Source organism: Oratosquilla oratoria, chromosome 17 (assembly GCF_046742065.1).
Source record: "Oratosquilla oratoria isolate Oo_2021 chromosome 17, ASM4674206v1, whole genome shotgun sequence".
NCBI lineage: Eukaryota > Metazoa > Arthropoda > Malacostraca > Stomatopoda > Squillidae > Oratosquilla > Oratosquilla oratoria.
In genome coordinates, this window is record NC_134793.1 from 43,910,050 (window position 1) to 43,927,549 (window position 17,500).

Genomic DNA, 17,500 nt, shown 5'->3' on the forward strand with positions numbered 1-17,500 from the left:
GTATATATGGACGCTTTCACACGCGGTCGTGGTCGCGGCGTGTGAAAGCGTTGCTAGACACCCATGGTTATTTGAGAGCGCGATGTGGTGTCGTGGACGGCAAAATGTCGATACGTGTGAAACGCGTCGTGGTGGGGGAAGTCGACCTACTCGGAAGTTAGAGTGGGAGACGCTGTCCTTCTTGTTTTATCTCTGCCGTATGCAAAGCGAAGAAGACGGAAGTGTTCAAGTTTGGAAACCGTTGTCGAAAAGATAGCAGAGTGAAATATGGCGGGAGCCTTTCGACCGGAGGGAAGGACAGGCACAAGGGAGAGCGACGTAGAAAACACGACACGAAGTAGAAACTGAAATAAGGGCGAACTCCTTTTTTTTGTGTGAAAAACAGCTGAAAAAAGTGGTAAGAAGCCTACACCAGGAGGCTCTGATTAGCTGCGGCCGAAGCTGTTACCTGTGGCTTATGCACTTGGACTGTTGGAACAGGTAACAGTCACTGTTAGGAATAGGAGAGGAATGCGGGAATCGAACCCACAAAATGGCGAATGCGAGACCAGTACGTCTCCGATTACGCCAGCAGCGCATAATTGCGGAAACTGTTTAAGAATTTTGTGGAAGGTGATCCACACTTTGGAGGCGATGTGAGTAGCGAAGCAAGTAAAGGCTGTTTGGTTCTACGGATTTACTCTAGTAAATTGCAGTCATTGTCTTGTGTAGAGCCAGTCGTGAACTGCGATAAGAAGCAAGACAACCGACCACGAAGACTGTGACGGTTGCCACTACATCAAGTTTTGTCGTACAATATATATTTACAATGTGACAGATGTAGGTATTTACATGGTTGAATGATTCACTCAATATTAAACAAAATATATACAATTATGATACATAGAAGGATATGGCATATTCTTATAACACATGGTGAAAAATAAAATATAAGGATAATTCCTTCTGTGGACGTAGGCTTCCCAACGGCCGTATCGTTGTGCTGACCGGGTGTCCTAAGAGGTCAAGGTCAGGTTGGCCTAATTCCATTGTTAAGTCGGACTCCGGTCGGGTTCTGGTTAGACCTGGTGCTCAACAGCTGTTTGGTACTGCTGCTGCGAAGTACACGACGTCTGTGACGTGTAGTTGTGACGTCCTGTGACATCCTGTGACGTGTAATATATTTTCTTCCAACAATTTACTAGGTATGCTTGGTTATGGAGTTAGGCTGATCTTGTGGTATCTTTCGTAGGGTATTCTTGCGGTCCCACTTCAGGACGAGGTGACTTTGACCGAGGACGAGATGGTTCCGGAAGAGAAGTTGATCCAAGAGGAGGACGAGAACGGCTTAGACAACCACGAGGGAACCAACGAAAGTCCGTGATGGACTCTGAACCGGCTCCAGAGGAGACACCCGGAGAGGTTCCCGAGGCAGGGCACCAGAGGGGAGAACCCTCCAGCCTGGGATTGAAGACAACGACGACCATACCACGGATGCCCACGCATTAATGACGCGCGCGGTGGCTGCCTCTCGAGAGAACAGCAACAGTCAGAAGTAGTCCCTGCCGTCGTCACCGCCAGCATTTGCGTTTAACCAGGATGTAAACTTTGTCACGCCGTCGTGAGTATGGACCAGATCTGGCAGACAAGTGTCAGCGAATTCAGGAGTGCCTGCGGGTGGCCCAAATGTCAACCCACCCCGCGACTCTCGCGCCGAACGCGTGACAGGAAACCTGTAACAATTCGCCCCTTCAGCACAACGTAACTCCACACGCGACGATCGAGGTTCACGGCCCGTTCCGCGCACAGGCAGAGGCCTTGGTTTTCTTTCAGGGTCTGATGGGTCTAGCCCAGTGGTTTTCAAGGTGGGCGCCCTGTCCCCCAAGGGAGCCATGACAAGAATTTAGGGGGGCCATGGCCTGCTGTTACAAATTGCACATTTCTATATAATCTGAATATAAAAAACTTCCATTACGCTGTCCTGGCAGAAGATGATTATGATTGTCTTTGTGGTAAAGCAAAGGGTTTTTCTTCATCATCTTATTATTATTATTATAATTATTATTATTATTACTATTATTATTATTATTATTATTATCATTATTATTATTATTATTATTATCATTATTATTATTATTATTATTATTATTATTATTATTATCATTATTATTATTATTATTATTATTATCGTCATCATTTATCTTTATTCCTTTTTGACGGGGTAGGATTTAGGAGAAAAATGAAGTGGAGCCATACGAATATTGAAAATTCATGAAAGCAGAAATGGAGTGAAAAAGGTTGAGAACCACTGGTCTAGCCAAAGCCTTGCCAGAGCAAATCACAGCGAAGTTCCCATCATCGGTACAACTCCTTCCCCCAAAAGGTCTAAGAACAGATGCTTAAGGACCACCATGGACCTCTCATAAGAGCTGGCAGGTTGTCAAGCTTCTTTTGGTCTGTATACCAAAGATCTCTGACTACAGGAAGATTTCGAAATCCACGAGTGTCTCCACTAATTCTCCCACCTACTGCTATGACGCGAAGGCCACAGCAGTCAGTAAAACCATTCCCCTTTCAACCGAGTTATCCGACGTGCCTAATAGAAACAGTATATCCTAGTGAGTTTAACGCTGACCTACATTTCCTTTTATTCTTTTCCCCCAGCAAGCCTACTGAATTTCAACACTTGTTGTTGTTGTTGTTGTCGTTCCCTAGACTGTCTGTCCGAGCAGTCCCGTCTCCCCAAGGAATGCCACAGCCGAAACTGGGTTTTCCCACAAATCCTTTATAGAGTGTATGTTGTGTTGTTTGCGTGCATGATTGTGTATAATGCAGTCTTCCATTATGTGTTGTATGGTATGGGGTGAAGTGTTACATCCTGGGCAGCTGTTCACAATGCGGTCATCCAGCCTCTTCTGGTAGCTTAGAAGTGCTGGGTGGTGGCCGCACCGCAGTTTGGCCAGGTGGAATCTGTCCTCTCGTGGGTTATGGTTATGGACAACAACACTTGTTGTCCGTGGCAGTTCTCAGATGAGATATTGGGGATGTAATGAATTTTTAACAGATGCACGTAGTTATCATTATTAAACTCTGTAAATAGAGGTGACTTCACGGCAGAGATCAAGCTACGCTAGCTTTCATGGTAACTTAAACATCAACGTTTTACTGGAGTGGCTTTTCCTTTCTAAACCCTGCTGCCCGAGAACCTCTCCGGATGTAAATATTCTCGGGCGAAAAGATGTTTGTTTCCTTTCTCGGCTTCGCACCGATGGTTGCTGGATCCGGTTTGCGTCCATCCCTATGCGGAATGTTTTCACTGTTTCTTTGTCATGGCTTCATATGTTGCTATAGTTTGTGTCCTCTAAGCTACCACCATGGTAATGGATCACGTGTTGGAGTCGTGATCGACAGCTTTTTCCTTACCGTATGAAAGCTCAGAGCTTACATATGGCCCGATATGCAGACCATGTAGTGTTTTTACTGTCCGTTCCAAGATCTTTTAGGATAAAGATAAATTTGTCGGCATCTATTGCCTGCCCCGTCATCGTTACTACTCTATCCTTTGTACAAAAGACATCTATACAACAATACTTTCTTTCGTTTCGTCATAAATCTAATAGCCTTCATTATGCCATTGAAGGTATTACATCCTATTTCATTTATTTATTTATCTATTCATTTATTTGTTCATTTTTTGGACAGCGTGGTAGTCCAGTGGTTACCGTGTCGAACTCATGAGCAGGTGGTCGTGAGTCCAATTCCCGGGACCTACTGCGGACTTGTTGCCTTAGTTCCTGACAGTCCTGACCAGGTGGGGAGGCGACACAACGTCGAGCTAAAAACACAACGGCTTGCCAAAAGTGACAGGGATTTCTCATTTCCAACTACATGGGAGTGAGATGGTGAGTTACCTATTTATTGATCCATTCATCTGTTTATCTATATATATTTATCTATTTGTTTATTTATTCATTCACTAAAGGTCTGTCAGACCTGTAGACGCGATACCACTATTCGAGGACACAAGTCAAACAAAAACGAGAACTTTGCAACAATTCACGGAACACGTTAAAACTCAGTGATATCTAATCATGGCTAACTTTACGAGAGTGTCTAACCATGTTTTCTCAAAGTCTAATCGATTGCAACCTGTTAGCAACAACAACTGGGGACGGAGCAAGCAATGAAAAAAAGAATAATGTTTTAATATAATCTGTGGGAAATCTGCATGAATGACTGTTTTACAGATTAGAATATACTGTATAATTTAGGGGAACCACTTGAAAGTAATATTGCACATGATGTTGAACTCCAATTATTATCTGTCACACGAGTAGTGGGATATAATGATATTCAATATAACAGACAACCATGCCTCTCCTTTACAGTTAACGAATGAGTTGATATTTTTCTTGGTGTAGACTTGTTAGAAAACGGTGCAGGTGCACCTATAGTTCGAGCTAAAGAGAAGACAGTAATCAAAGGTATAAAAAAAAAAAAAAAAATGAAAAAAAAATTGTGACCGATTTTATCTTATTTTTTTATTTTTATTTCTTTTTGACAGAAGGGAGTTGCCGGCATTCGTTATGGACTCTTCTGGAGATCTTGCAGCCACAATGTGGTTAGAATACCGAGTGCCCTGAGCAACAATCAACCTCTACCAGTGATTCTCAACCTGGGGCCTTGACAAGAATTCTGGGGGGCCATGGCCTGCTGGTACAAATTATTCTATATACTATGAGAAATCTGAATATAAAAAAATAACCAATCTGTCCTGGCAGAAGAAATATAAGATAATTATGATTGTCAACTTTGTAATAAAACAGTCTCTATCTCTCTCTCTCTCTCTCTCTCTCTCTCTTTGCGGGGTGGGATTTGGGAGAAAAATGAAAGGGAACCACAGGAATGTTGAAAATTCATCAAGGTGGGTATGGAGTGAAAACCATAAAGAACCACTGGCCTGTACAATAAAATGTATAGGTAGAATAGTGATCCCTATATTTCAACCACGGCCTCTGATCTTCTCCCGCTACTCCGCAGTTGATTTAGGGACGTGCTACATGTATACATAGATACACATACATACATACATACATACACACACACACACACACACACACACACACACACACACACACACACACAAACACACACATACACACGACTCGGTGGCGTAGTTGGTAGAGCATTGAGCTGCCACAATAGTGGCCCGCAGCTCATGGTTCGAATCCTGCCCAGGACCGAAATTATTTCGGTACCGCTGCGCTTCGGGTCTTTACTCTGACTCTCATGGGCGGGGAGTTGGGTGTGTGTGTGTGTGCAAGGTCATAGCATTACCCATAGATCGGACCTACGAGCTCTGAGCTCTCTTCCAGGAGGGAAATAGCTGTCGATCACGAGTCCAACACGTGCTCCAAAGACCAAGTGAATACACACACAAAGACACAGTGGTTAGAGTTCTCGCCTACCACTACGGCGGTCCGGGTTCGAATCCCGCCCAGGACTGAAATAATTTCAATATCGCTGCGCTGTGGGTTTTTACTCCAACTCTCGTGGGCGGGGAGTCGGGTGTGTGTGTGCATGTAAGGTCACAGCATTACCCATAGATCGGTCATATATGACTCTGAGTTCTCTTCCAGTAGGGAAATAGCTATCGATCACGAGGCCAACACGTGATCCAAGACCATGGTGAATCAGATACACAAACAAATATATATATATATATATATATATATATGTATATATATAATATATATATATATATGTATATATATATATATATATATATATATATGTATATATATATATATATATATATATATATATATATATATATATATATATATGTATATATATATATATGAGAGTAATTCGCTAATAGCAGCGACATCAAACCGATAATTTTTTTTTTTTTTTTTTTTTTTTTTTTTTTTAATATGCTTTTCTTTCCAGGTATTTTTATGGCATATCCCCAATGTCTCCTATGTTGGGATGGGAACACACTACCTAACCACATTTATCATTTCACATTAATGTTGTACAGAATTACGCTCACATGCTATTACTCTGAAGTACATGTTCACATTACATAGTATCATTATTACGTAACTATGTGACTCGAGTTCTGGAACAAATAATGTTTTGTGGCTGCACTCACTCATCCTCAGTTTGTCAGTTTTTGAGAATTCCCATAATCTTCAAGGAAAATGGGGAGCTTGTTATTTTTGAGATGTAGTGCATTTACATATAAATAAGTTTATTGCAAAACTCGAGCAGGTTAGTAGAATATGTGTTTTTATATTTGAAACCATGTTGGTCTGTCTATCAGGCAATGTTTGAAATGTTATTACAATATCTGTGATTAAAATCCTAGCTGGCCGAGCGCGCTAAAACGTCGCTACTTGCGACGGAGGTTAAGGTGACAGCTGTTCGGACCCTGCCACGAGCGAGTTAGACCAAGGGCATGATTCGTTAAATTCCATGCTACAAAGTCCTCTGTAAGGGGTATAGTTCTAGCCTCTTGATAGGGAGGAGTTCGCGACGTTAAATCGAATCAATTATGATTTAGATTCAATTTACAGGCCTGCAGGGGCATGTGATATTGTGAATCATTTATTACGAGAAAAATAATTACAATAAAGATGCACAAAGCCTGATCTAGTCCCTACTTTCGGCTATTTTCAGAGGAGCGTGTCTGGTGGAAAAGAGATAAGCTTATGATACTAATACTCCAGTATCGATATGCTGGTCGGCTTGCAGATATCCTTATTGAATTACCTGAGGGCATCTCATAAATCATGTATGTGTTCTGCATTATGTTTATTACATACATGATTGGATTGTCTGTGTGAATATTATAATCCATGTATCTACTTTGTATTATACTTGTCACATATATGACTGGGTTACCTGTGTGCATCTTATAATTCATGTATTTCTTCTGTATTATATATTTGCTGCACATGTGCTATATCTGATCTACCTAACACACGAAATGAATGAAAATGACTCCCTTCTCATTTCAACACATAACACACACAAATTATCACGTCCATTTCCTTTCCGTTTCTATTCCAAACCAAATCTTCTCATTAAGAAAATCTTTCCGCCGCCATCTCCCATCAACCTTCAACTCTCCCTTCCACGCTTTGTTGGTTAATTTGATCAACGCCACCACCCTCCCACCTCGCGAGCCGCGCCAAGTGAAGAACTTCTAAAACAAGCTCGTTGGTAATAACCACCTTGAACACACAACCATCCCTTTCATTTTCGTACTGAACAATCTTCTCACACAAACACTGTTCCCATCAGAACAAGTGGTTCGACCTTGTTGATGTAGCGAACCCCGGCTTTTGTCCATATTGGGAGCAAAAGGTCTTTATCATTGTAATTCATTGTGCTCATCAGAACGTATGGATAAGTTTTCATTTTCGTACTGAACAATCTTCTCACACAAACATTGTTCCCATAAGAATAGGTTGTCCGACCTTGTTGATATAGCGAACCCCGGCTTTTCTCCATATTGGGAGCAAAAGGTCTTTATCATTGTAATTCATTGTGCTCATCAGAACGTATGGATAAGTTTGCATCCGGATGTAGGAACCTGCTCCAATTGGGTCATCACCATCGTAAAGTCAATTTCAACTAAGTAATTAGGTTTTTTCCCTCCGTTGCGTTCGAGGGAATATTTTGTTACGACTTTTGCCTACGCTCCTTATTAGGAAATTTTTCTATTTCATTTTTTTTTTTTTTGTCACGTTTTCTGCGAGTTTGAATCCAGTCAACCTTTGTAGTACTACACTAATCTACCACTAAATATGCAACGCAATAGAAACATACGCAAAATGATCAAAATGATGACTACAAAATTAAACTTATAACAATAATCAAAATACACAAAGCATTCAAAGAGAAGTCTACCGGAGACGAAGCTTAATTTTACTCCTACTTGAAGATAAAATAATGCAATGTTACGGACTTTAATTGACTCAAACGCATAGTCAAGTGGACCATAGAAACGTAACGATCCTAATTACAATCCTGAAAAGGGCATAAGACCCTTGGAAACTGAAGTGAACGGCAAATGTGCTTGAGGATAAGAACCGACATATGATTTGGCGTGACTCCCAACCTTACTAACAAAAGAGTCATTTCAACTTTTGGCTTCAAAAACCCTCAACCCGACGGATTTTGGTTTGTCAGATCAAGAGATATAAGGTTACATTTGATAAAATACAAAGGAAATATAACAATTCCAGGGCAGACGTCTCTAACGGGTTAGGATATAAAATATACGTGACAACGATGTAGCAGCACATATGACTTGCAGACACCTTAGTCTCGTGCGCAAAAGCAATCTCCTGACGTCTTCTATTTTAGAACAGCTTAAGAAAAAGAAACACATATGAATTTGGAACTACGTAAAAAAAAAAAGATTATATTCAAACAATAGTGTGGAAGCTAGAACTGTACGCATAAGTTGCACAATTGAATGATGGAATTCCTATTGCTCTTTGTAAGGTAAAGTAAATGTTCAGATATTATCTTAGGGAAGAAATTTGTATTTTTCCCACCGATTTGATTTCTTCTGTAATATACAATGAAGCAACAATAGTAACAAAAAGACTTAAGAACATGTCTTGTGTTATGAGATAGCATTATTACATATGTCGAGAATTTTTTTTACTCATTCTCAATCATGAAACATAACAAACCAAAGTCGATATATACTAGACCAGAGGTGTGGGCAACCTTTTTAAGTGCGCGTGCCAAATTCAGCCAAATCTTTGATACAAATTTTTCTCACTTGCCAATGGTATAAATTTATAGACCTACATACGAGTATAAGCCTCCTCCCTTCACCTCTGTGTTTTTTTTGTTTGTTTTTTTTTTGTTTTTTTTTTAGCCTCTAGGCTTCGCGTGCCACATAAAAGTCGTTAGTGTATCATGTTTTCCACGCGGGACAAGGGTTACCCACCGCTATACTAAACCATAACAGAAACACATGAATTATAAGCGTTGCTACCAACAATGTGGTATCTTTCAAATCCCAATTGTGAGGTACGCTTGCATCGCTACATATCTCAGTTGTTTTTGGTGTATGAGCGCCAACAAAGAAAAACAGGCCAGTATGATTTCGAAATCCATCGATGGCGAAGGCCGCTGCAGTTGGGTTTACATAACAAAATATTTATGCTATTTATGTGCTGAATTCTGAAAGCACAACACTGTTATTTACACACCAGATTCCTTAGAATCAAAGGCAGGAGACGAAGAAAAAAAGGGAAGCGAATAACGATTATTTAATATTCAAAACAAAGAAAACGGTATCTAGAGGTCGTTTGCTCCTTTGGCGCGACAACGTCTTTACAGCTTGGAAAAAAAAGTGGAAAAAGAAGAAGACGCGGGTCTTCAGAAGGAGCTTAGAATAAAACCGGCCAGGAATAAACTCGGTACTGAACCCGTGTCTTCTTTTTTCAACTTGGCAATGTTTCAGTATTTACAGGAGAGCAAACTTTGACGATATGAAAATCTATTTGAAATTTAATATGAAATGTTATACGGACGTTTCGAACATTGTCGATACGGTCAGGTCTCGATACAAGACCAGAGGTCAGGTCGTGACCAGGGGTTGGGTCACGGAGGGTAATATGCATACCTTGAGTCAGGCCACTTGGGGCGGGGGGTCAACAGACAGGTCAACGATTTGGATGAAATGTATAGCAATCTAACTGATCTAATTATTAATGCACAAAATACATTTATCCCCCTGAACTCAATACGTAAAAATAGTAATACTCCCAAATGGATGACGGACATATTGAAACGTGAGATCGGAATGAAAAGAGGAATTTACTTAAAAGTAAAAAACGGGGAAACACACCTTAGATCAAGATATAACGAAGTGGCAAAGCTGGTTAAAAAGAATACACGTACAGCGAAACGTAATTATGAAATTAAGGTTGCCAGTCAAGCAAGATCCAACCCAAAGGGTTTCTTTAATCTCTATAGAACAAAAAATAAAGAAAAAAATAGGACCAATTAAAAACGATGAAAATGTAATGATAGAATCGGAGGAAAAAATGAGTGAGGAGTTTAACAACTATTTTCTTTCGGTGTTTACTAATGAGAGGTTAGATAAAGTACCTGACTGCGATCCGATTTTCAGAGAGGATGAAGAAAGTAGTCTATCTAATATCAGCATTAGTAAAGAAGAACTAGTCAAGTAGATTGAAAGACTTAATGCTACAAAATCCCCGGAACCAGACGAAAATTTTCCGAGAATGCTTAAGGAGTGTAAATTTGAAATCTGTGACCAGTTAACTGAAATATTTAATAAATCGGTAGACACTAGTTTTGTGCCTATTGCTTGGAGGCAGGCAAACGTTGTTCCTGTTTTTAAGAAGGGAGATCGATTGTCTGTATGCAACTACAGGCCAATCAGTTTGACATCGGTTATAGGAAAAATGCTTGAATCAGTAAGAGTAAATAGACTCGGAGAACACATCGAAAGACATAATTTAATTCGCGATTCACAGCATGGTTTCTCCAAGGGTAAGTCATGTGTGCCTAATCTATCATTTTACATTAAATTACATAAGGCGTCAGATAACAAAGATAATTACGATATTATTTACCTTGACTTTAGCAAAGCGGTCGACAAGGTGCCACACCAGAGACTACTAAATCAAATTAAAGCGCATGACATTGGAGGAAAAGTGTTACAATGGATTAGAGCTTGGATTAGTAACAGAAAACAGCGGGTAACCATAAATGGAGTAAAATCTAGGTAGGGCAATGTTACTAGTGGGGTCCACCAGGGCTCGGTTTTGGGTCCCTTGTTGTTCATTATGTACATAAACAACTTAGACGATGGGATAGATATTGATGTTAGTAAGTTTGCGGACGACACTAAAATAGGACGCCTAATTAGGTCAGGAGACTACGCAGAGATTCTGCAGGATGATCTAAACAAATTGTTCACATGGTCGGTGAAATGGCAAATGAACTTCAATATCTTTAAATGTAGCGTGTTCAACGTAGTGCTACACAACCCCGAAAATAGATACAGCTTAGATAACACGATTTTAGAGAAAACTGAGTGCGAGAGAGACATGGGAGTTCTAGTGAGTCCGGACCTTAAAACCAGGAAACAATGCATTAGCGCCAGGAATAAAGCAAACAGAGCATTAGTTTTCATTGCTAGGACGGTAACGAATAGAAGTGTAGAGGTAATTATCAACCTATATCTAGCGATAGTTAGACCCATCCTTGACTATGCGGTACAGTTTTGGTCCCCGTCCTACAGAATGGACATCAATTCACTAGAATCAGTACAGAGAAGAATGACCAAAATGATACATGGACTCAGAAATTTGCCTTACGAAGAGAGGCTTAGGCACCTTAACTTACATTCTGGAAAGACGCAGAGTGCGGGGTGATCTAATAGAGGTGTTCAAGTGCATCAAAGGCTTTAACAAAGGTGATGCAAACAATGTCATCATATTAAAACAACATGGCAGGACTCGCAGTAATAGTTATAAACTGGGCAAATTTAGATTTAAGAAGGAAATAAGCAAGAATTTGTTTACTAATAGGGTGGTCGACAAATGGAATAAACTTAGTAATCATGTAGTAAGCGCTGAAACTATCAGTTGTTTTAAGAAACGATTATACAACTTTATGGATGGGGATGACAGGTGGTGATGGATACCGAGCTGCTTAGTGTAGGCCTTATGGTCTCTTGCAGTCTCCTTCATTCTTATGTTCTTATGATATTACTCTGACTGGACAATATAATTAAGTTTAGGTCAAAGACTTGAGCTTTCTCAGTTAATCGCTCTGTTACCTTTCATAGATTCCCGTTGATGATAGAAATAGTAGAGCTCCGCTTCTTTCATAGCTTTTCTCCTAGCTAAAGACAATTTGTTTTCCTCAGTTAAGGACAAATACCCGTGTCATATATCAAAGTTAAAGATAAAAATATTTGAAGAGTATGACTTACTATTTCTTTCTGGGAATCTGCTTTTATCCGCTAAGAAAAAAAAATGCGTTTATTTTTTTTCAATTTCAATGTTTTGGTGGCCTTTTTTGAGTAAGGATATAAATAAATAAAAATCTAAGTTGTGCGCACGCACGTACGTTTTACAATTAGCGCACATAAAGAAAAAATGTGCGCGCACAAGGTTTTCAAATGATATTAAAATTCATTCAAGAGAAGTTCCACCAAAGCATGAACCTATAAGTTCTCTAAGAATATGGTAACTTACCAACCGTCAAACCAATAATTGGAGGTAATATGTAATACAAACTTACAAATTGTGCGTATTCGCTTAAATGATCAGATGGGGACCCGCATGGGTGCGCACATACTTTTAAACAGAGAAGGCAAAGTTTGCATACGAGCAAATTTCTGCGCACACTCACAGCAAAAATTTAGAGGGAACATTGGTGGGGAGGTGACCCAACGTCGGCCCCCTCTTAAAAAAAAAATAATAATAATAATAAATAAATAAATAAAAAAAAGTGTGGGGGGGGGGGTTAGTTTTTGCCGCAACTGACGAGACTGCTATACCATGGATCGCTTACCACTACGTGGCAATGAGAAAAAAAAAATATATATTATTTTTTTACTGGAAGTTTAAAGGAAAAGATGAAAAATTAAATAACATGGGTGTTTTTCGTCCAAAATGTAATGAGCTCATATCAAAAAGAGCTTAGTTGTGATAACTGCGTCACATTTGACCAGTGTTCTGGGACTGCCATAGCAAGTGGCAGCCATCGGTAATTCTTGGGATCGAACCCGAGTCCGTCCGGCGTCGTGGAAAGCGAGATGGAAACCAACCTGGCGCAACACCATAGGTTTTGATTATGGGATGATTTTCCCGAAGCGTCTCACTAATGTCAACACTAAACAGACACAAGAAGGATTACCAAACACCATTTTTTGACCCATTTTTTTTCTTCTAAACAGAACTTTAGGCTCCCCATGTACTTTCCATAACCACGAACAGAAAACAACCCTCATTAAAAATATGTTTGCGATTCTTTGAATTTCTTTGCAAGGGCAGAAGAAATCTTAAGCTTCTGGAGATCATTGTCGATCTATGGGAAAATCATCACGATAAACTGATCCATGTATACTATATAGGATGGTAAAATAACACCGACGAGAACATCGTTGAATATAGGTAATTCCTTCTTCAGCAGTATAAGGTATCTGACAGAGAAGAATGATATACTGCCCTTACAACTATAAAACTGTCACAAGGTAATGCCATATCATCTAATTTCATATAATGCAACATAAGAATCCGTGTAACATACGTCATAATCACAATAACATTCATATGATAATTCCTTGTTGGATGTGGGGTTTCATATGCAGAGCTGGGCGCGTTCCCCGGTGCGTTCCGCTTTAGTTTAGCCGCGGTTAGCGCTCCCAAACTATTAAAGCAATATAGGTGCCGGTATAGTATGTGGCCTACCTTTTGGATGTAGCCTACAATTTTTTTTCTTTGGTATAGTATGTGGCCTATTGGACTTTTATCTTGGGCAAACTAAAGCGGAACGTACCGAGGAACGTACCTAGGAACGTGCCCAGGTCTGTCCATATGATTTGGATTTAACGACTGAAGACTTCCGCCGGGTACTCACTTGATAGTGGGCTTCGTGATGTCCTGCGGATTGCCGAACTCATGAACCTGGTCTCGGATCGTCTGCACGAAATCGGTGTAGCCAGCAATATGTGATGTGATAAGGGTGAAAGCATGCCACTTGTACCGACTCAATATCGACAGCATCGCTGCTCCTTGGTGGTGTATGGAGGGTGCCATTTGGATACGGAAGCCACTTTGGTATGCCTGGAAGGAAGAGAACATGGAGAGTTAGGGGAATGACAGAGGTAGCAGCGTTCTAGTGATTTATGATATAAGGGATTCATTTTTGGGTATGCTATAATTCTAATGAATACTGAGAGGTGAAATATTATAGAAATGAATGTTAACGGTATTAGGAACAAGATGAAGAACAAAAGAGGTGTTAAAAGAATAACGGGGGTGATGTGGTGGTGCAGCAGTGTTCTGGCAGCTCATGATATAAGGGATCCACTTGTGAGTGTGCTACCTCTCTAGGAATTGCTGAGAGCTTTCCTTATATAAAAATTAATGTTAACAGTATTAGGAACAAAGGCAGCGGAAGCTATTAACGAGTAGAATATCAAGGACGATGTGATGTAAAGAAAATGATGGTAGAAGTAACATCAAAAGGAATACAAAGGGAAAGGGTAACTGAGTGTGTACCCAGAGTTTGGAGCATGGGGAAGGCAAAAAATTTTCCTTATAAGGGAAGGAAAAGAAAAGAGACAAGGGAAGTGAGTGAAAAGCTGAAGAGGGAGAAAGGAGGGTTGGAAAAGATTATGATGTTGGGAGTCACAAAGCACATGGACAGAAACACATTTGGGATTATACTGTCAGATACTGTCGTAAAAATTTTGTTTTGCCATCTACTCTTGTAAACTTGGTATAATGGCCGAGTAAATGTCCCCTTTTTATGGTGCTGGTGACTCTCACTTGTGAGAGAAAGTTCCTTGGTGAAAATAATTATGATAAACAAAGACCCACGAGAATAGTGGTAATAACAATAAAGTATCGATAGCATATCTCTAAGCGATTATCTTAGTACATGAAGGAATGACAGATTCTGCTCTCTACCGATTTGCCTCTTTATCCAAAGTGGTTAGATAGCTTTTACTCTTGACATTTATGATCATCTGACAAATAAGCCAATTTCCTTGTTCTTGTCAAGGAACAAGAACAAAGTTCACTATTCCCTACACTAGGGATTCTCATGTATCCCATAATCATGTATTACTGTTCTTTAGTCTCCTGGAGAAGACCATCTCAACACTAAATAAAATCGTTGTTCATCCACTAACAAACACTAGTTTCCAGATTGTGGCCCCACTAGTGAATCTCTATGGCTTCCCAAGGGGTCACGGACGCTAAGTTGAGTACCACTGTCCTACACTGTCCAGGAGACATTTTATACACTGAAAATGGAGCAGGAGACGTTTTGGGTGAAGACATTTTGGGCGTACACCGCATTACAGGGACTGCAAAATATTCCAAAATGAACTCGAAAAGAGAGGCCGAAGAGAATTCCTGTGTCCCTTAACCTGGACAATCTATGAATTGAAACAGTCTTCTAGATTTCCATAAGAATTTCTCAACAATGTGTCTAACATTCGTCTTCTCTTAGTTCGCCATTCAGCTTCTCACTATATGACGCAAGCGTATTATGAGATTTGGAAATTTGGAAAAAAAAAATCGTAACCGAAATCGTATCTACACAAACCAAATAGCAAAAGCAAGTAGCATGATAGCGAGAAATGCCTAGTGTGCTGCCACCTTAAGAAAGTTAGCCGAGGGTGAACAGCCGTAACCACGACAACAGCGACGCTCGTATCTCCCACCTTCGCTACAGGACGTGTCCTACGCACGGCGATAAAAACATAAGAATGAGGGAGACTGCAAAAGACCATAAGGCCTACACTAGGGAGTTCCATGTCTATTACCACCTATCCCCATCCATAAAGTTATTTAACCTTCTCTTAAAGCAACCGATGGTTTCAGCGTTCATTACATAGTTATTAAGTCTATTCCATTCGTTGATCACGCCAGTTCTTGCCTTCTTTGGGTAAGTACGGGGTTCAACGGAATTAACGAACCCACCACCTCCATCATCAGCGTCAGCTAATAGAAATTTTCGCTTTACGACCAATTATTTTTTCTTTTTAATTGATATTTAATTTCAGCATCACGTAAATCTACGTCATTTGTGGGTCTCGCTTTTTGTTTGATCATAATTATGTTTCTGACAGGTTGTATATCGATTCTGCAACAGTGAATCTGATGTCAATAATGTTTTTATAGAAATGTTTTTTGTACTTATTCGTTTACTGAACTGTTTGTGTATTTACTTATTCTATTATTTATTTACTTGTTTTGTATTTGTTCATTTTATTTATCTATTTACTTATCTATCTATTCATTTATTTAATTGCTTGTGTATTAATTCGTTTATCTATCTATCTGTCTATTTTCGGAATACAGGGCGTTGTTTGAACTGTGTTTAGTTGTGCAAATACTGACTGCGTTGCTCTGGTATTTAGATTCAATGAGAATTTTGTCTACATAAAGTCCATGCAGCTGGTATCCCCATATGGTCATAATATTTAGTTTGAAACATATTTACAGTATACCCCCTTGCGCGAGCGAGTGGTGAGAGCAATTATCCTCCAGTGTAGCTCTACATACCGCGGTCATCCGAATCCACGGTAGCCACGGAGTCGCCAGCTTAAAGGTCACACCGAGATATTTTTCCTCCGACCTCCGATTAATCGGCGATACAACCCACCTCCAGGACTTTTTTCCACCGTAAAATCATTATGGCAAACTATTTTGTTTTCTCAACAAAAACACATAGAATATCATTTGGTATGCTGGAGATTTTTTTTTTTCTTTCAACTTTTTTTCCGTTACGAACCGCGAGTCATCAAACCATCGACCCGTACCCCCATTAACCTGACACAGAATACAGAATGGTAATATGATAATACTAATTAGATATACAATGGTACCGCAATGGATATCAAATGGTTCAAATTGTAATGACTTTATTCATCAGTTAAGCATTAACATTAATGTCAATGTACAATGTTCTCTGTGTTCTCTTTCTGCAGATTTAAATGTTTGAGTAATCTTTCGCGAGTCATCTAAGTACCCTTGAAAACCCAAGTTGAGAACCCCTGCTCCAGCATATCATTCGGAGGAAAAATGGTTCAGTGTGATAACGCCTTAACGAAATATGCGGCGAGCGTGTGCGGGTTATTGCGGCTACGTTACTGGTGGTTCTCGGAACATAGTGGGAACTGATGAAGGCAAATTTGGACGTGTCGTTGAGGTGCGAAGATGGAGAGAGCTGTCCAGCACGATGGTTTCTTGGGCGTTTGACTAGGAATGAATTTTATTCATACATTTATATATTTACTTATCTTCATTTGCTTATTTGTTTATCTACCAACTTATGTATTCATTTACCTATTTGTTGGTCTGTTTGTTTATCTATTTATTCATTTATTTATTCATTTACCTATTCATTTATCTATTTATTCATCTATTTATTAATTTGTTGTATATTGTTTTTCACGGAGGTGTCCTTACTGCTTTGTCACCGCTTTACTATCCACTAACCGTTGTGACTTTATTTGTTTCACTTCCGATAATTCACTAGAGATTCTATCCTTGACAGTATCGTGCCGAGATGGAAGAAAAAGAGACAGAGAGAAACAGAGAGAGAGAGAGAGAGAGAGAAAGAGAGAGAGAGAGAGAGAGAAGGATCAACAGCAATTCACTGAGACACATTATGTACACAGCACGGTCCAATGGCGGAGCTGGTTTACCCCCACCGCTTCACCGAATGGCGACAACCCCCATCCCTTCCTCATCTCATCATCTATTCA

The 17,500-nt window shown here is 39.9% G+C and overlaps 1 protein-coding gene across 7 annotated transcripts in view; it reads right to left on the reverse strand.

The window, feature by feature from the left end:
* Positions 1 to 17,500, reverse strand: part of Nmdar2 (glutamate ionotropic receptor NMDA type subunit 2) — a 671,980-nt gene that overhangs the window by 349,332 nt on the left and 305,148 nt on the right. For all 7 annotated transcript variants that reach the window (XR_012967269.1, XR_012967266.1, XR_012967267.1 and 4 more), the window contains one exon: positions 13,636 to 13,841. Coding sequence is in view for 3 of the 7 variants with exons in the window: in XM_076200978.1 (XP_076057093.1) it covers positions 13,636 to 13,841 (206 nt within the window). In the remaining 4 variants the exon portion in view is untranslated. The remainder of the gene's footprint in view (positions 1 to 13,635; positions 13,842 to 17,500) is intronic.